At 38.5% G+C, this 21,270-nt stretch overlaps 1 protein-coding gene across 4 annotated transcripts in view; it reads right to left on the bottom strand.

The window, feature by feature from the left end:
• Window positions 1-21,270, bottom strand: part of LOC128855449 (cytoplasmic polyadenylation element-binding protein) — a 99,306-nt gene that overhangs the window by 14,742 nt on the left and 63,294 nt on the right. For 3 of the 4 annotated variants that reach the window (XM_054090357.1, XM_054090354.1, XM_054090355.1), the window contains one exon: window positions 7,836-7,995. In XM_054090357.1, coding sequence (XP_053946332.1) covers window positions 7,836-7,965 — 130 coding nt within the window. In that variant the 5' untranslated portion in view covers window positions 7,966-7,995. Of the gene's footprint in view, window positions 1-7,835; window positions 8,021-21,270 lie in introns of those variants that run through there. The other variant, XM_054090356.1, reaches the window with a different exon arrangement.

Genomic DNA, 21,270 nt, shown 5'->3' with positions numbered 1-21,270 from the left:
AGACCCCAAGATATCTTTTTTGGTTTTGTTTTCCTTGTTCACTCCACTGGGGAGCACAGGGCCTCGACAAGACTCAGTCTTGCGTTGGTTTCGTTAATCTATTTTGCTTTCGGACAGGGTTGATTAGCCTGCCGCTACCAGTCCTAAGTAGTGGGAATGCCTACCTGTCGTTGCTTAGGAAGAACGCCTTCTTTAATATTTGGAGCGTCATCTGTGTGTCACATTTTTCTGCCAGAAGGATCGTACAGATGGTTGAAGACTTCGCTAAATTTGGTGTGTCTGCGCTATTACCGCGATTGCCCGCTTCCTCTTGCTGGCGCCACAGCTGGAGTAAGGATTGGAAGGATAAGGGTTGAGGAATTAATTTTTTTTTTTTTTTTTTTGTTTTTTGTTTGTATTTTTTGTTTTATAGAAACTAGAAAGTAGGTAAGTTTGGAAAAGTGCGTGATCCGTGCTTTACGTGGGATTCGAACCCACCACCTCTGGGATGGCAGGTTAGTGCATCTATGCTATATATGACTCGGCAGTCTAGCCCACAGATATAATGGAGAAGATTGATATGATTTAGGTTGGCGCACTACACTAGGCTGTCGAATAAAGGAGCACCCCGAGACCTTAATTATCTAGCTGCCAAACCCGGACATTTACAGAGAAAGTTCTCAACAATCTCCTTCGCTGAAAGCGTCCCATAGCTTATGAAATGGGTATCAAATAGTAAACCTAGCTATTTTGCATGTGCACCGATCGTACAATGATCGGTAAACCCAGCTGGGCGATTGGCAATTGAATGGCGTGGAGTTCACAGGACTTTCTGGATCTGCGTCTATTGTACTGGGGTCAAAGGTTTTTGAAATAGCAGACGAAGAAATGGAGCCCCATCTGTTCTGCGCTTTCCTGAGAAGTGAATAAAAGTGAAATTTTCCTTTAACAACAGTTAGGGAATGTAAATGACCGGGTGGGAGACCTCTTTGAGACCAATTCAGTCGACCTCTTTATCGCAAGCTCATCAGCAATTTATTTTCTCTCTATGTTCATATATTTCGAAACCCAGATCAGAAAAATGTTATATGCTCTCCCAAGATATTTGATCTCCTCTGTACAGGAGTTGACCAGTTTGGGTCCCTTAACCTGATTGCACTTTGAGCTGCGATGACAATAACGTGAAATTCGATGGAAATAAGCGCAAAACAACGTTAAGGGCAGCACTGGGGCAAGTTTTACATGTTCCGGTGATGTCAATATAAACAGTCCTAGGGTGCAAAGTTTAGTGATAATATGGCTCTGCCGAGGAGCTTCCCACCAAACCAGTCATCTGTTGTACATCCATAGAACGACTTGTTGCTTGAGTCTGCATTTTTTGCCGAGCATACATTTGCAGTGAGCTTTGCTGGCCTTCTTTACCCGACTTTCAATGTGTAGCTTCCCATGAAGTTTGAATTCTAGTATCACTCCAAGATACTTCAAGATCCGATGGAAGCGCGAAGACTTGGTAAATAGCGTCAGCTCCGTTTTATTAGAGTTGACTCTGAGGCCGCGACTGGCAGCCCAGTGACCTTCAAAATTTAATGGTATTAAAAATAAACCAAGTTTCTGACTTGAAAATATTTGTTTGTGATTTTAATTTATTTTCTTCAAATAAGAAGTGAATTCATGCTTAAGTCAGTTTGGACGCATTTTATAAGGAACCAAAGTTTTTGTTTTTGTTTTGTTTTGTTTGTCCATTGAAAATCCGAGGAAAATGAGATAACTTAAGATATTTATTTACCTTATTTCTAAAGAGTCGCAACTATGTTGAAATAAATATTTGTTTATTCAATCAAAAATGCACTCGTTTTGATCCTCTTGCAACTGTCCAAGTAATTTTGGCAATTGATTGCCAAGCTAGCCTTAGAAGGCGACTGTGGCTCAATACTAGCCTGCGAGCTCTTCATGTGTATGTATGTATGTATGTAGTTAATTATATTTGCATATTCTTCAATAGTTTTATGTCTTTGTACGCCATCTCGAGTATGTGATTTTTGGGAAATATTTTAGTTGGCTAACCAAACGCCAACTTCGAGCCGCTTGCCCACTGGAACACAAACTGTGACAACGGATGAGCGCGGCAATGCAATTTTAGGAAATTTATATACAAATAAAGGCACATGCACACGTATATACTTTTAATTTATTATATTTGCTAGATGCATACTTAAAAAGTTATAAAGCAAAGGGCAAAGCAGCAAAGCGGCAAAGGAAGTGCAGAATTTCAAAGGCGAAATGGTGGCAAAGTCGCACTCCAAATGCACGCGTATGTGTAAGTATGTGTACATATGTATGTATGAGTAGATGAGCAGATGTGGTCGCATAGAAATATGCAGCAGCGACAACGACAATAAACAGCATCAGCGGCCGTAATGGCAATGGCAATGGCGACGGCGACGACGACAACTGCACAACGCACTCGTAGTTGTGAGCCACATCGGCAATAGTCAAGTAGTATCTGTTCTAATAGTGGCAGAAATAAAAATTACTACAGATAAATTTGATTTATTGTGGGCATATTTCATTGCATTAACAAGCATTATTATTGCTTGTGCTCGAGTGCAAGTAATACCAACAAACGCACTGCCAGCATATATACATACACACTACACATACATACATACATACATACATATGTATATCGTATATTGATATGTATCTAAAATTCTCTTCCAATACTGCCTCCAAGTATTCTACTCGAAGTTCCAATTGACTTCTGCTGCAGCTGCAGTGACTTTTGTTGTTGCTTAGTTAGCCCGACGACTTTACTAAGCACTGCCTATGCTACGGACTACGCCATACATACGCATGCATGTATGTATGTATGTATTGGCAAGTTATTGTTTGTCTTTGTCAGAATTTGTCATTATTTCGTTGCTTATGTGCGCGTAGCTGTCGCTGCTTTCCTGCCAACCAATCAGACATGAGCTGGCCAGTATTTGCCTATAATTGAGAACAAAGTGTGGGCGAAATTGCATGCAAAGATGAAATTGTAATATAATTCTCTTTATTTTTTACTTTTTTTCTTAATCTCCAACCGAATATTTAGTTGTTGCCTATCAATTTGGTCAAATATTTCGATTTCGCTTCAAATTTTGGTTTTAAAGAACGCAGATTTCCTGCAATTGTTTCAAAAATTATTAATGTAACTAAGAATCGTTTGAAAATATTAGGCGATACATTTTTTTTGCCAGTGCAAAGGTAATTGAAGTACCTTTTTTTGATAAAGTAATGTATTGTATGATATTAGTTTGGGAAAAGTGTAGTGATCGATATTTCGTAAAGTATCGATCAAACAATTTAACGTGTATGCTCGTGGGCAAGCAAATTCTTTTGCTGTTTTTCATTTCTTACATTCAGTTGTGAGTTACAGGGTGTTAAGAGTGGAAGTCAACGAAGTGAAAATTCGTGCATTTTACAATTTTTCTTTGATTAAGACGAAAATGCAAGCCAAGTCACTGAAACTCCTGGTGCGATGTTCATTGACAGTAGCAGCTCTTTTTATTTTTATCTTCGCAGAAAAACGAGCCAATTATTCCACCAGCACAAAAACCACACCATAAAATACATTTTAGTGGATGTAATGATTTTTCTGAATTTTTTTTTTCTTGTTCACTTCTCTCGGGAGCATTGAGCCTCGACAAGACGCAGTCTTGCGTTGGTTTCGTTAATCTATTTAGATTTCTGACGGGGTAGGTGATTAACCAGTCCTAAGGAGTGGGAATGCCCATCTCTCGTTGCTTAGGAACAACGTGTGTGTTCTTACTGTTTGGAGCGTCATCTGTGTGTCATATTTTTGTAGCAGAAGGATCCCACAGATGGTTGAGGTCTTCGCTGTGTGTGTGCCTGCGCTATGACCGCGATCGCCCAATCTGATCTTCAATCAGACCTCAATAACGTCGTGCCATGGTGCGCTAGGAATCTACTTCAATTAATTAAATATTCAAAAATGCTATCATGTGTCATTTTCCAAGTTAAAGCATTTAGTCTCTACCTCATATTTTATAAAGAATTCGCGCCTAAATACTCTTAATGAAATTACTGATTGCGGTCTGATCTTCGACACCACCTTTCAGTTTCTTAGTCATTTAAATTTTGTCATCGCCGTTTGTCTAGACTTGCCTTCATTCGGCGGTTTGCTTTGAAGTCACTATTTACTTCACTCGTGCGATCCAAATTGGAGTACGCCGTCTTTGTCTAGAGGCCTTATCATCAGTGCCACATCAATAGACTTGAACGTATTCAAAAGAAATTTCTTTGTTTTGCACTCTGATCGTTGAACTTCACTGATCCGATACCTTCTTATAATGCAAGGTGTGCATTACTAGACTTCAAATCGTTACAAAGTAGAAGAAGTATACTGCCACTCTGCTTTGTTTTCGATATTATAAATAGGACAGTTGACTCGCCTATACTTTTAGAGCGCATTCATTTTTACATACCTCGAAAAAATCTTCGGAGTACTGATTTATTCTTCCTAGAGCGGGTTAGAACTGTTTATGCCTCGAAAGCACCTATGATTAGAACATTGAGTGATTTCAACCATAGTTAAAGTTCTTTGGCTTTTGATTTATCGTTATCTAAATTTAAGTTTAAATTATCACTTAATAATTTCTTTAGATAGTTTCTTCTTACAAATACTCTTTGTTCTATATAGTCTGCAAGAAACTTTGTATTTCTTGACTTACTAAATGAATAAATGAAAATAAATTAAAAATGAAAAATTAAGGCTTTTTCTCCTTTCGAAAGACGATCTAAGATTTGTATCTTTATTTCTAAAGAAAAAAAAATTTCTCTTGAACGTTGTTTTTTCATCTTTCTCGGACATGGCTTAGGACTGAAACTTAAAGTTAAAAAGTTATTCTTTAATACACCGTGGCCCGACGCAGACTGCAGACGCAGCAGCGTGAGACACTTTTGTTTTCAGGACACTGACATGAAAATAAATAATGTCGCCAACACTCACTGAGATAGAAATGTATACATCTTAGTGGCAACACTGTATCTTTAAGACGGCAAGCCTCGCCGCGGCTGTCGAAGTACAGTAGTTTACAAATGTTTTTGCAATTTTCATATCGTGTCAGAGCGAAACCATGTTATAAGATGCCGTGTTGAAGGAGGTCTACCTGTACAATTCCAATTCTCGTAGCCTTTTGCGGCTTTCCGATAATTACAGATTCATTTCAAATAAAATTTTTCCCCAAAAATAGAAAGCCATTAGCGATAGCAACGGGTTGATGTTTTTGAAAAATTGATATTTCCACGCTAAGCTGAAATGGTGGTTCAGCACAGCTCATTTTCAAACAAGAAAACATTATTATTGGCTGCTGTTTCAAGGATGATAATACGATAGCCTGGGAGTAAAATTATCTTAATTATTTTGATATTTTGTTACGCCGGCGACTATTTGTACTACTACTAATTCATTTCGGTGTGTTTCGGCGGCTAAATCGTTCGTTATAATTTTATTTTAGTGGGATTTGTTCACAAATGATTTGCTTACTATTGCCAATTAATCCGTAGTGCTGTAATATAAAGGGTGGTTAAATTTCAAGGAGCGACGTTGAATGTGAACCACACCTAAACGTCAAGTTTTTTCTGCATTCCATTTGACATTTTGCAATTTCAGACTAATTCAATTTGAACCATGGAAAGATACACAATCGAGCAACGCGTTAAAGTTATTCAGGCTTACTATGAAAACGGGCGTTCAAATCAAAATGCATATCGCGCACTTCGTGAAGAAAATCCTCTTCAGTGATGAGGCACATTTTCACCTCAGTGGATTCGTCAATAAGCAGAATTGCCACATTTGGGCGAATGATAATCCAAGACTGATTGCCGAAAAACCAATGCACCCACAAAGAGTGACTGCTTGGTGCGGTTTATGGGCCGGCAGCATCGTTGGGCCGTATTTTTTTCCAAAATGAGGCCGGTCAGGCAGTTACTGTGAACAGTGTTCGCTTTCGTGAGATGATAATGAACTTTTCATGGCCCGAATCGGAAGATATGGATGTGGACGATATGTGGTTTCAACAGGACGGTGCCACTTGTCACACAGCTAACGAAACAATGGCTCTTTTGCGCGAAAAATTTGATGGCCGAATAATCTCACGTCGCGGTGATGTCAATTGGCCGCCAAAATCATGTGATTTGACACCGTTGGACTTTTTTCTTCGGAGTTATTTGAAAGAAAAGGTGTACCTCGATAAGCCAGCAACAGTTCAAGAGCTAAAGGATGAGATAATTCGGCACATTAACGGCATAGAACCTCAATTATACCTCAGCGTCATCGAAAATTTTGACCATCGGATGGAGGTGTGTCGCTGAGGCCGTGGCGGCCATTTGGCCAATATTTTGTTTCATACGTAATTGAGCCATACCAATATTATCATAATAAGAAGAAATGATAATAATTTCTTAAAAAACTTGTATTCCATTCAAAATCAACACCGGCCCCTAAAACTTAACCTTAAGAACCATTTATAAGAATTGGTGTCTGCCTGCATCAATTTTCGTTGCGCCATTAATTGTTTTCCTTTTCCAGTTTTGTACAAGGTCCAGCACTCGAAGTGTAACCAACTTCAGACCGGGAATCAGCTATCTGTTAGTTGGTTAAAGAGAATTGGTTCTAGAGAATTGTTTACAAGTGCGCGGAAGCATTTTGCCGAAAGTAAACGCGAAAAGAGAAAATCAGTAATGGATTTCAAACGTAAAAGTGCGATTGCATTATATTTGGACTTGAGAGAGCGAAGTAGTTGCTTTGCTTGGTCAATTACCCAACATTTTGTTTACTGACGAAAAAAATTCTCAAATTAAGGTGAACTCCCAAAATGATAGGGTTTATTTGACCGACCGTTCATACGAGAATTTGAGTCATCGATTGGCCACCAGAAGGTAGCGCCCGACACAGGTAATGGTTTGGGCTGCTGTAAACGCTGATGGGCGCTCCCCAATCGTTTTTATCGAGGTAGGCGTCAAGGTAAATTTTTTTTTTGATTAATTTTTTTCATAAATGCGAAATATTATCGGGAAAGTATTCTGGACGTTGCTTTGAAGTCGTGGGCAGACAAACATTTCAGTGGCAAACCATGGAGGTTTCAACAGGACTCGGCACCATCTCACAAAGCTCGAGTGAACCAGGAATGGTTAAAAAACAAACGTTCTGAGCTTCATAACGTCCACACAATTGCTCTCTCTCCCAGATGTGATCCGATGGATTATTCTCCTTGGACTATTTTGGAGAGCAGGGTCCGAACTAAAAGATTCATCAATCTCGAGGAAAAAGCCATTGAAAAATACCTACAAGTCATACTCGGGCAACTTGCGATTCATTTCTGGACAGTCTCAAAGCCATAGTCAAGGCAAAAGGTGGTCATATCGAGCAAAAGTAAATTGATTAATAATTTTGTATTATTTTCACACATTTTTTACTTTCAATTGAATAAAAATAATTTTCCAAACTAAATTTATGCCCTTTTTAATTGGTTACACTTCGAGTGCCGGACCCTGTATTATTGCTATTGAAAACTACCGATAGTGTAGCATTGATGTACTATTCGCTTATTGATGGCACATAGATTGCGCCCACTTTGACTAGTTTAAGACTTCTTGCGTGCGCAAACATTTCTAATATTTATATTATTGACATTGCTGTATGCTAACAAGAGTATAAAAAATAAAAGCTTGGCCCTTAAAATCTCTATTATCCTTTGCTTAATACTAAAAAACAAAAAAATACAAAAAACACAAAAAAAAAACAGTTCTTACACTATTTATTACACAAGGATACTTTTGCAATGACAACTTACCATTTAAAGTTGATATTAGCTCATCAGTGGTCTCATTTCGCCTACTCAAAAAATCTTGACGCTGTTCCAACAGCGAATTAATTGAGTGTTTTGTTAGAATATCAGCACCAGCACTTGATAAAGACCTCATTTTGGCTACTGTTGAATCATGCGCACCAAACTGGAAAACAAAAATAAATAGTAAACTATTCAATTATTTTATTATTATTTAATTATATTAAGTGTAAATTTGTTGTGCTACAGAAAGGAAGGAATGTGATAACATTTAATTTAGTATTTTGCAGTCTTGAAAGGCCTGAATTTGTATGCCACGGCGTATACGTGACATTGTTAATCTTCGTGTACAGAAAAATACTAGAGATACAAAAACCTACTTATCTATTATACAACATTGCAGCAACTGACTTGGCACAGTCGAAGTAATTGTAGTTGACGGCTTTGAAAAACCGCAACAATTTGAAACTAATGAATCGCTTACTTTTCCCATGAATTCTCGAATCCACTCACTGGCGTGCGGCCACTTCAAATGCCATCGAAGTGCAACGAAGAGCGAACGAAGCACATATAAATAGTCGTACACGAATGCACATTGATATGTATGTAACAATAGCAACAAATCACTTTGTCAGAGCAAACCAATGGAGGTATTCTCCAGTAACTCTACCAATGCAATAAAAACCAAACCCAAACGATGGCCAACAGCACGCGCACCAACACCCGCAACCCTGAGCAGGCAAGCAACAAAAAAAAAAAAAACAGTAATAGCTATCAAGGCTGCTCAATCTGTAGCGAGGGCAGAAGCAGCAACAATTACTATTACTGTGAGTGAAAGAAAAAAAAAACGGCGATCAACCTTTAGTTCGTTCTCATGCTGCGGTACAGAGAGCAGCAACAGTGTTGCCGACAACACTAATAGACTTGCACGTTAGTTAGGAATAGCAACAATAAAATAGCCAGCAATCGAATAGCGAGTGTACACTTGAGCATTTGGTGCAATTAAAAGAGCATCAAGTGTCAGTGGAGTACCATTAAAATGCCAAATTAGTGCAAACATTGTTATCAGGCACTCACCAAACAATTTGGCAAAAATGGCGTACAACTCATTACGCCAGATTAGCGAAAATTATGGCAACAAGTGAATGCCGCACACAGACACACACAAATGCATATACACTTACATAAATATACGCATTCACTTGCAAACAAAAGTTAGCACTACACCTACAAACAGGCGCACTTCCTAGTACAAACACAAACACAAACACGTTTGAATTTACAAATGAAAAGCACTTTTCAGTCACACTTACAAAACTATTTCACTAAATACAGCTGGGATGCTTTTGAAGACATTCAACAACCAGCCACCGTGGAATTACCAACCACAACCACCTTTCTCCCGCCTTGTTCACCCCGCCGCTCAAACAGCGTCACATTCGCTTACGCCGTACAGAGGAACAAATGCGTAATTAACGTACGAAAACAAAAACAACTTTATAAGATGCAGAAGTACAGAGTGTCTTGAGAGCATACAGACGAACAGAACTTTAGCCACAGGCTAGAAATAGTGCATGCATTTGTCTGTTCAATTAAATACGATACATAAATGCATACTTCCATACAACTGGCGCTGGGAATGTTGATTTCGAATACGTGAAAATCGAATGAATAACTTTGTTTTCGTTTGAGTGTCTGGTATCTGGATGTTTGGATGGTAGAAATATGGTTTGTACAGCAAGCTGAAGGCAACTGTTTCATGCATAGTTTAAGTATTCATAGTTAACATACTTAGCTAAGCTGAGATTATGACTTTTGAATGCGTAAATTATAACTACTGTCTGTGGAGTGGTTGAGAGCGTAAAGGAGTTCACCAATGGACATGGTTAGTGGAGTCGAAATGTATCCTATGATTAGAAAGTACCGGGAATATTTAAATTAGACAAAACAGAGTTAAATTTCAGGCAAATTTATTTTATCTCCTTCAAAATATGACCCGTCTGAAGCAACACACCTGTGCCAACGTTTAACCCAGTCCTCCATGCACCCCTGGTAGGCCTACGAAGGGATGACCTTCAGTCCCTTCGTCGCATTCTCTTGGATCTACTCTGTCGACCGAAATCTCCTTCCACGAAGTGGTAACTTCAACTTGGGAAACAAACAGAAGTCGCACGGGGCCATATCAGGTGAATACGGTGATTGCACGATGACACAGGGTGGGCCATATAGCGTTTGCTTTTTGAACTACCTATTATTTTGAGAATGGTAACACAAATGGCATGTCAAATGTGTTCACAATTTACTTAAAGGTTTGACATTTACGAAATGGGACGCTATACGCTTGAACAAAATTGGGAAATATTGAAAACCTATTTCTAAAGTGGTGAGTCTTCTTCTTTTCTGATGAAGCTCATTTTCACATCGGTGGCTGCGTCAATAAGCAAAATTGTCGGATTTGGGGCTCAGAAAATCCACACGTTACTGTAGAGAATCAAATGCATCCACAACGAGCCACTATTTGGTGCGGTTTTTGGTCTGGCGGCATCATCGGGCCATTTTTTTTCGAAAATGAGCGAGGAGCCGCGGTTACAGTAAATGGCAAGCGTTACCGTGACATGCTCAACGAGTTGTTTCCAAAAATTGAAGAGGATGACATGGACGACATTTGTCACACTGCCAAAGTTACACTCGAACTTTTGGCTACCGTTTTTGAAAACCGAATAATCAGCCGAAATTTCGATATCGATTGGCCGCCTCGGAGCTGTGATTTAAGCCCGTTGGACTATTTTTTGAGGGGAGCAGTTAAGGACAAATGCTATGCGGACCATCCAGAGACGATTGATGCTTTAAAACACGAAATCGAAGTTGCCATTCATGAAATTGGAGCCCAAACAATCGAAAATGTGCTTAAAAGTTGGGTTGATCGAATGGCCTACTGTAAAGCCAGTCGCGGCAGTCATTTGAGCGATATTATTTTTCATTCATAAATGACAATGTTTAATCTTCAAAATAAAAAAAAAAGTTTGAAAAAATATTGATGAGTTTTTTTCTTATAGCCGATTCAAAAAGCAAATTTTACATGGTCCACCCTGTATAATGCAATGCTACTATTACTCGTTTACTCTTGGCAAGAGGCTTCCGCGCGCTTGTAAAGAACGTTCCGGACTGTCATTTAGCCAACTAACAATTAGCTGATGCCCATGCATCCGCTGCGCGAACGGTCTGAAGATGGTTACCCTTCGAGTGCCGGACTCTGTAATATTTCGTCTTCGATCAGGAACAACAATAAAACGATGGTTTGCTGACTTCAACTGACTTGAAATGTGGTCGTAGAAACACCGATGATGCAGTCGACGTTCAAGTGAGGCGGTAACACCAGAAAAATTTTACAAAATCCTCAAAATCGTTTTGAATGATCGAAAAGTGAAGTTGTCTGAGTTAGCTGACATCGTCAAGATATCAAAAGAACGCGTTGGCTTTATATTTATTTATTTATTGATTTATTTTAATAATCTACAGTACAAATTACCTTACAGACACATAAATGTAAAGAAAATAAAGCCAAATTTGGCAACTAAATTTAAAAATCAAGCAGACTGGTATTACACAATGAATTACAGTCTCGAAGTGCGCGAGCAATGGGTGCATTACTCGCAAATTTAGTCTTAAAGTTTTTCCCATGAAAGGGGTAAAAATTTCGAAGACTTCTTTGGGGGCCATTAAAGCTTATCCGCTCAAGTAGATCTGGACAGTTGACGTTGCCGATGCCATTAACAACACTGAAAGTAAACTAAAGTGAAAGGACTGCCCTTCTCTTTTCAAGAGATTCTAGATTAATTGGCTTTAGCCGAGAATTATGAGATGCAACAGGCGACTCAAATCGGAGGGAACGCAATGCTTGCTTAAGAAAAATTTTTGAACGCGTTCTATTCTATTAATCGAGAGTTGGTCGTAAGGTCTCCAAATGATAACAGCGTACACTAAGTGAGAACGAACAAGAGACGTAAACAGCTGTTTATAGGTATACGGATTAGAAAATTCAGTTGTATTGTGACGTATGAAGCCTAGAACCGAATACGATTTTAAAAGAATTATATTAATGTGGACACTGAAGAAAAATTTTGTATCGAATAATACTCCAAGATTTTTGAACTCTGCCAAACTTTGTAGTACATCATTTGAAATGGTGTAGGATGTGCTAAAAATGCACTGACACTTGAAGCTTCGGAGCAACCACTGAGTCTTAACAAATGAGAATATTTCTAAATCATCCGCGAACAGCAAGAAATTAAAAAAAGTAAAACATTTGCTTATGTCATTGATAAAAATGACAAAAAGAAGTGGCCCTAAGATGCTCCCTTGGGGGACACCTGAAGCAGCAACAAAGTGGTTCGATAAAACTCTATCAATTTTTACCACACACCGTCTGCCCGTCAAATATGACTTAAGTCATTGCAGAAAGGTGGAGTGAAAGCAGAAACGAAGCCAACTAATTTACTAAAATCTCAGGCGACTCTTTTTCAAACGCTTTAGAGAAGTCAGTGTACACACAATCAACTTCTAACCTTTTAGAAAACTATGAAATACAAAATTCACTAAAAACAGCAAGATTAGTAGCTGTAGAACGGCCAGTTACAAAACCATGTTGGTTTGGGTTAATCAAAGACTTAACCGCATAATAAATTTTGTCCTTTACAATGCATTCAAACAGTTTAGAGATGATTGATAGCTTGGAAATCGGCCTATAATTACGAACATCATTTTTTCTTCCACTTTTAAAAAAAGTTGTAATGATTCAATCATTTAAGAAAGTGCCCATAGATAAAGATTTGTTAAAAATAATCTCTAGAGGAATTGCTAATGCTGGACAGTTCTTAAGCAAAATAACTGAAAGACCATCAGTATCTCAATGTGACGACGGTTTGAGAGAAAGCATTCCCTTGTAAATGTCATCAAATGAGATGTGCAGATTGCCAAAACTTAGAGATGAGGATATCTCGGGTAAAAAATCAGGGGATACCTCATCAACTGAGCAGATGTACTTGCTAATTTATTATCCAACATCATCGAAGCAGGTATACTCGAACTCGACTTTTTAGATTTTACAAATTAGAAAGGCACGAGTATTTGATATGAAATGAACTTCGAATTGCTCCCACATCCATCGTATTTGCCAGATTTGGCTCCCAGTGACTATTGGCTACTTGCAGACCTAAAAAATATGCTCGCCTGTAAGAAATTTCGTTCGAATGAAGAGGTTGCCGCTGAAACTGAGGCCATTTTGAGGGAAAAGATAAATCGTTCTACAAAAGTGATATTGAAATGATAGAGCGGCGCTGGAATGATTGCGTTGTTCTTGTTGGGAATTACGTTGTTGAATAAAGCTAATTTTGAATAAGCAAAATGTGTTTTTATTATTAAGCCCTTGACTTTTCAGCCCACGTGTTGTACTGGGTTGCCCACATTCGACGGACCCATGTGCTTTCGATGACTCTTTGGGCTCATTCCAATCGACGAGGCTTGTCCGCAGGCAACAATCTTTGCGTCAATTGAATCTTATACGGGAATAAATGGAAAATCAATGCGGATAATTCGTTGTAAAGTGGTCCGAGCAATGCCGAACTGCTGAGAACGGCGATTTTGTTATGTCCTTGGCGACGTCTCAACACTGGCCCGTACAAGAGCAATATTCTCATCCGATCGCCTTGGTCGGTTTTGATTTGGTCTCTTTGGATCAGAAAGAGCATCACCAGTTGAAAACCTTCATATTTTTTTTTTTTAACTTTTAAAATGAGTTGTTTTTGAGTAAAAAACCTGTTTCGCACTTTTTGTTTTTGCTAAATAAAAAATTTTCAACTGCTTTTTTGCAATTGTTTCTAAATGAAGTCGCTCGTGCAAGTAATGACGATCATTTTGAACCCAGAACTATTAAAATAGGTTCATTTTTGACTAAGTTATGAGCCTTTAAAAAAAAATTTTCTTATAGGAATAATTAAAAAAAATCGATTTTGAGCCAAAAACCAAAATTGCCGATAAATTTTGAAAAAAATTTGTTTTGGGAGAACAAAAAATACGTATCTCGTTATTTTGACCAGAGAGCAACATATTTGAGTTACATCGAAATGGAAGAACATGACCCGAATAGCCCGGTTGAATTGAAATGGGAAGCATCTAATGTGAAAAGTGTGCCTTCTAAGAGCACCATTAAGGGGTTATACGCAGTTATGACTTTCAAAAAAATCGATTTTTTTATTGCATTTTTGTAATGTACATATATTCAAAAGTATACGCACGAAATTTGAAGTAGATCTAAGCAATACTTTCGGAGTTATACCTAAATATGTAGAGATGCCTCGGCACGTTTTAAGGCACGTTCAACAGGTATTGAAACTTTAAACGTGTTTTTTTCAAAACGGCATTTTTCAAGTCGGTGTACACGATATCTCGAAAACGGCTTGTTTGATCGGTCAACCGTTTTAACTCAATCTTTAAAGATACATTTTCTAGTAATTAATCGTTCCTTTTGTAAATCTGATACTTATTTTCCATTTTATAATCAATTTACGGCCAAATTTTAACGTAAAAATCGAAATCATTTCTTTTAGAAGCTGCCATTTTGTGAAAATTCACTATTTTGATTAGCCGAACGATTAATTACTAGATAATCTAATATATTAACAAAATTTGTTTGGTTTTTTGATTTCAGATAATCCAATCCTGAGTTACGATGTACACCGTAAATCGTCTTTTTTTAAAGGAGGTTCCAGAAATCGCCTGCAGCGTGCTCTATAATCAACATTTTCATAAATAAAAAATTTTGTTACGTTCTTGAAGGATGCTTTTATAACCGCCAAAAATTTTCAAATTAAAATATTCTGAAGTTTCTTCAGGATAAATCCTTGACAACCCGTCTTTTATTTGCTTCATAACTGCGTATAACCCCTTAAACGTTTGTACGAAAGGTTTTCGACTGGTGATGCTCTTTCTGATCCAAAGAGACCAAATCAAAACCGACCAAGGCGATCGGATGAGAATATTGCTCTTGTACGGGTCAGTGTTGAGACGTCGCCAAGGACATCCCAAAATCGCCAGAGAGCAACATATTTGAGTTACATGGAAATCGAAGAACATGACCCGAATAGCCCGGTAGAATTGAAATGGAAAGCATCATTATTTAACGCACGTTGAGTTTTCACAATTGACTTCTTTTGTTGAATGCAAATTTTGGAGCGCTCGCGTGGCGTGTACTATTCCATGGTAAAAAACTGCTTGGACTGACGCTTCCAACGCGGTATGTCATTAAGCGATTTGACGTCTCTGTCAAAAGATACAGGGTGGCCAGATGGGCCCATCGAATATGGGAAACCCTGTATAGCTCATAGGAATATAATTGTATTATATAGTGAAATGAATAATTCGGTTTTCTATCATTTACGTACCTCTTCCTCTGTTTTGCCTAACTACACGAATAATATTGGCCTTCTATGATCCAAAACCAGCAGCAAATAATTCAAATACGTTTTATGATCATCAAGACTCACGAAATACTCTATAAGTTTATCGAGCTAAGCTTTGATTTGCATGTTAAACTTGCACAATTGGTAAACGTTGTCGATATTAACTTTACTGAAATCAAATGGCAACTTTACTGAAATCAAATGGCAAAGCGATGCCAAGGAATAACAAAAAGCTACTAGGTTATAAACGTGCATGTGGTTTATTGGGTTGTAGGCCTCGGCTGAAAGTGAGATAAGCTCTGCAAATGTCTAAAAGTGAAAGACAACTTAATGAGGTAACCAGAAAAGCTTACGATGCTTACAAGCTTGACACGTCTTGTAATGACATATTTTCCGTTGGTTTAGTTAGTTTACTCACCTAATACGCAGGTAAGTGTGAGTGTATGCATGTAAATAACTATTACAACTACGTATGCAAGGGCGCATATGTACACACATACATACGAATGTATTCTCTGTATATCCGGCGCACTATTCAAGGTGCTCCATTGGCAGCTTAACCACGTCGCTTGCATTGCATAATCTATGAGAACACATGGGCGACGATGCCAAATGCAAATATTTAGTTAGTGGTAGTGTGCGGCGCATCATGACACATGCCATGAAATCGGAGGGATTCATAAAATCACCACAAAGTACGAGTGCTTAAGTTTTGTGACTGTCCGGTTTGAACACACACACACGCACACATGCACAGTAGTAAAAAGAAAGTAGCGGAAATGCGCTTAAAGCAGCTTTGCAGCAACATCAGCTGTGGTGTCAATGATGGCTTTGTATTTGTGCTACAAACATGCAACACAATGGAGTGCATAAAATAGGCTAGTTAAGTATAAGAGTGTGTAAGCAATCACATGCATACACATTTGTGTGTGTGAGTGTGAGTGCATAAGTGCTTGTGTGCAGTGTATTGTCGTGCTGCCATAGCTAAGAGTGACGACAAATTGAATTCGCCAAAAAATTTTAACCACTTAACTACTTCAATAAACGACTGTGTATGTGTGTGGATGCGTGTGTGTGAATGTGGCTCCTAAGCAATGTGAGACCGTGTCGCCGAAGTCATCGATGTTGTCGATGTTGTCGCTGGCTGTCGCCTTTGCTGTTGTTGTTGATTTTTATGTTAGCTACCATCGTAGTATGTGTTGTTGGTGTATTTGCTATTGTCGCTGAGTTGTTACTAACTGGCGAATGTTACTCAACTTGTAGTGTAATAGCATCCGCATTCGCAAGCGTACGCCACACCTCACACCACACTGAGATGGTCACTGAATTATCACTAATACCATTACCATCAACATGAACCACACACACCATTCGCGCCACACTTGCCCAACAGTCCAACAGTCCAACAGTCCAACAGTAGAACAAACCAACGCTAGAAGCGAAGGCGACAATTCTTGTATCTGGAAATACTTAAACTCTGCTGCTGCTGCTGCTGCCACATACTTTGATGTCAGAGGTGGCGACTATGAAAGGATTTTATACTTCTGGCCGTTGCCATTTTTTCTGCTACTGGTTTCTTTTATTTTTTATACTCAGAAAATTGACGAGGTTAAATAAAAATCTAGTAGTGCCCAAATGGCAATACCAACAGCGTTGATGGCTGGAAAAAAGTCAGACAGCCGCCAAAGAAGCAGAAATTAGAAATTTTTCTTAGCAAGCATGCAAGCGCGTGAGCGAAGATGTATGTATGTATGGATATGTGTGTGTGTATGAACGTGTGCGCGCGTATGTAATGCATGCTTTCCCTCGGCCTTCTTCATCATCATTTTTTTTTCGTAGAATCTTTGTAGCGTCGGTATTTATCATATAACACTGTCGATTGGCGGAATTTTTTGGCAGCTCCTCGACTGTGTGATGTTATGTCCGACTTTGTACATACATTTTTACTACATCCCGTTTGCACAGCATGATTTCTTCAGCCCCGCGCTCATCTACTCACATATCATCTACTCACCTCACTGGCTTGGAGTGCCACGTATGTGAGTATGCCACCATTTATTGCTGTGATACTTGCAATGCCGTGCTAACATTGTGATTAAGTATTCAAACGAAATATACGAGCAAAAGCAAAGGCTATAATACTATTGAAGTTTTAGAATTGTTGCAAATCCCGCAACGAAAGAAAGAACCAACCATCAAACAGCCTCTGAAGATTCTGCGCTAATTCACATTTACTGAGCAGCAGTGCAATTAAAGTACATGTACAAGGTGGCGCAAAAATAATCATCCAATTTTGTGTTTGAATTTTTCTTCTGCTTCTGAATTGGCGCGATAACCGCTAACGCAATTTTGGCCGAGTTTAACAAAGCGCGCCTGTCGTTATTTTCTTGTGCTAATCGGCGCCCGTTTGAAGCTAAGTCCTTCTCCATCTGATGCTTCTAACGCAGAGGATGCCTTTCTCTTACTCAGCTACCACCAGCGGGAACCGCATCCATTCGGACGACATGGCCCAGCCAACGAAGCCATTGGATCTTTTATCGCTGGTAAATTCCTATGTCGTCGTAATGCTCATACAATTAATTGTTTTATGGCCTACGTCACCAACGTGCAAAGGTCCAAATATCTACCGCAGAATCTGCCGCATAGCGTTATGTCGCCATAAACCTCATTATTTCACCGCCTGTGATATTCGACGCCGTCAACGTCCAAAGGTTCAAAAATCTTCCGCAGAATCTTTCTTTTAAACACCCCAAGCGTCGCTTTATCGGATGTTATCAACGTCCCGTTTCTGCGCCAAACTTTAGAACGGGCATAATGAGAGTCTTGTAGAGTGTTAACTCTGTTCGTCGAGAGTGGACTTTACTACTCAGTTGCCTACTTAGTTCAAAGTAGCACTTGTTGGCAAAAGAGATTCTCCATTGGATATCAAAGCTAACGTTTTTATAGGTGCCCTATTTGGATGGTATTTAAATAGTCGAGGTCGCTTACAACGTAGAAATCATAACTGTCTACAGTGACGTGGGTGCCGATACGCGAGTGCGCCGACTGTTTGTTTGATCACAGAAGGTACTTCTTTTTGTCCTCTTTCACCACCAGACCCATTCGCTTTGCTTTTTTATCCAGTTTGGAGAAGGCATAACTAACAGCGCGGTTGATATGACCGATGATGTCAAGATTGTACGCCTTATAAAAAAATGTGCTTGAGCTATTAAGTTTTGCGGCTCGCACGATCTGTTCCCATATTAGGTTAAAGAAGTCACACGATAGAGAATCACCCTGTCTGAAACATGGGCTGAAAAGTCCCGGGCATAACAAAAAAAAAATATTTTTTCATGGTTCAAAATTAGCTTTATTCATCAACGTAATTTCCATTAAGAACAACGCAATCATTCCAGCGTCGCTCTAACATTTCGATACCATTTTTGTAGAGCGATTCATTTTTGGCTCAAAATAGGCCTCAATTTCAACGATAACCTGTTCCTTCGAAAGAAATTTCTTACCCGCGGCCATTTTTTTTAAGTCTGCAAACAGCCAGTAATCACTGGGAGCCAAATCTGGTGAATACGGTGGATGTGGGAGCAGGCGAAATTCGATTAATGTAGTTTTGCTATTGCTTTGATTGACTTGTGACCCGGTGCGTTGTCTTGATGAAACAAATGATGAGCAAGCGCGGCACCCACGTGAGCAGAGATTATTCATAGTCAAATGCTCATGCAATATAAAGAACACGCCCATTTGAAATCTTTATTATGTCAGCTAACTCTCGCAACTTCACTTTTCGATCATTCAATACGATTTTTGAGGATTTGGTTGTTGTTTTCTGGTGTTACTGCCTCATTTGGGCGTCCACTGCGTTGTGCATCATCGTTGTCTCTACAATCACATTTGAAGTCAGTTGAAGACAGCAAACTATCGTTTTATTGTTGTTTCTGATGGTGCAGAGTTCCCATAACACTTATTATTTCCCTGACTGATCCATTGCATTGAAAATAACAAAAGTAGTGTCACTCTTAGCGCAATACTTCACGAGCTAATGAATAGAATATCATGAAAAGAGGTGAATTCAATGAAACTAGTGGCATCTATGTGTTCGGTGCGGAACTATTCAACCCATGTGCTAGTTTAGCGAGGATACCAAATTAAGACATCGCGGCATATAGGCAACTCCTTTTCGTACTGTCAAAAGCAGCTTTATAATCGCCAAAAAGATGGTGTGTGTCGATTTTTCTCCCATAGGTATTGAAATAAGGAAATTGAAAAATATCTAAAAAATTTAACATCTACACATGACACAAATTATTCCTTGTGGAAATGTACTAAAAAACTTAAAAACCAGATAAAGCATCAACCCCCACTAAGAAAAGATGACAACACATGGGCTTTTACAAATGATGGAAAAGCAGCGACATTGGGAAATTATTTTGAAAATGTCCTATCGAACGATGAACATAAACAAATTGACACGATTAGTAATGTTAATACTGGTACAATTACAAAAATAAGAAAAACAAGCACACAAGAAGTGTTATTATGCATCAAACTCGAATTAAACATAAAAAAAAAACCGGATATGATATGCTGACAGGCAAAGCACTTACGGAGCTACCAATTGAGGCTTACCTATTCCTTAGAAACGTATTTAATGCAATGTTTCGCTTACAATACTTCCCAAAAGTATGGCAATTCGCAGAAATCATTGCGCTACCAAAACCGGGTAAAAACCCAACAGTTTTAACTTCATATAGATCTATAAGCCTACTTCCGACTATATCTAAAATTGCAGAAAAACTTTTACATGACAGAATTACCCCAATACTTGACACGAAAAACATCATTCCTAATCATCAATTCGGTTTTCGAAAAAAACACTCAACTATCCAACAAATACATCGAGTTACACAAAATATAATTTCAGACATGGAAAATAAACGAGACTGCGTTGCTGTATTTTTGGACGTCGCAAAAGCTTTTGACAAAGTTTGGCACAAAGGCCTCTTGCATAAAATTAGGACAATATTACCACTCGACTATTTAATTATCAAAGCTACCTTGCTGACCGATGCTTCTACATTAAATACAATGACAAATACTCACATATACATACATCCAATAACAGCAGGAGTTCCTCAAGGCAGCATTCTAGGACCACTGCTATATGTCTTATTTACCTCTGACACACCACTCCCAGACGAAGCTAAATCTACTATAGCAACATTCGCAGACGACACAATTTTATTGTCGTCTGACAAAAACCTCTCAACCGCAACAACAAAATTACAGATGTACACCAACAATGTAAAGAAGTGGTTTGACAAATGGAGTTTAAAAGTAAACGAGGACAAATCTGTACAAGTAATATTTACGACAAGAACAGAGATTGCTGCTATGCCGATTAAGCTCAACAATAAAAATATACAAATTGAAAAATCTGCAAAATATCTTGGAATCCATCTGGACTCAAAATTAACTTGGAAAGATCATATCAAAAAGAAAATAAAGCAAATAAAGGAAAAATTTCGACAATTGCATTGGCTAATAGGCAGAAATTCTAAGCTCATTATTTCCAACAAACTTTTAGTATACAAGGCGGTCATTAAACCAATCTGGACCTACGGACTTCAAGTGTGGGGAACTGCAAAAAGAACTCACATAAACAAAGTACAGCGACAACAATCAAAAATCTTACGAATAATAACAATGTCCGACAGGTACACAAAAAATGATGACATCCATACTACGTTCAATATACCATGAACCCACGAAGAAATAAAAGCGATTAAACCAGCACAAAAATAGAGAAGTCAATACACTCTCACAACTTTAAAGAAGAACTTTACGACGTCTGAAGAGAAACCGACCAATTGACCTATTAAATTAAATATTAATTCTCGTATGCTAAAATAACTGTTCTATATAAAATGTAATTGTTTTCCTAAAATGTAATCGCTGTATTCGTCTTGGCACTGGCCATGATGAAATATATT

This window comes from Anastrepha ludens, chromosome 2, assembly GCF_028408465.1.
Source record: "Anastrepha ludens isolate Willacy chromosome 2, idAnaLude1.1, whole genome shotgun sequence".
Taxonomy (NCBI): domain Eukaryota; kingdom Metazoa; phylum Arthropoda; class Insecta; order Diptera; family Tephritidae; genus Anastrepha; species Anastrepha ludens.
Note: the sequence above shows the minus strand (reverse complement) of the source record. Positions and strands in the feature narration are given on the sequence as shown.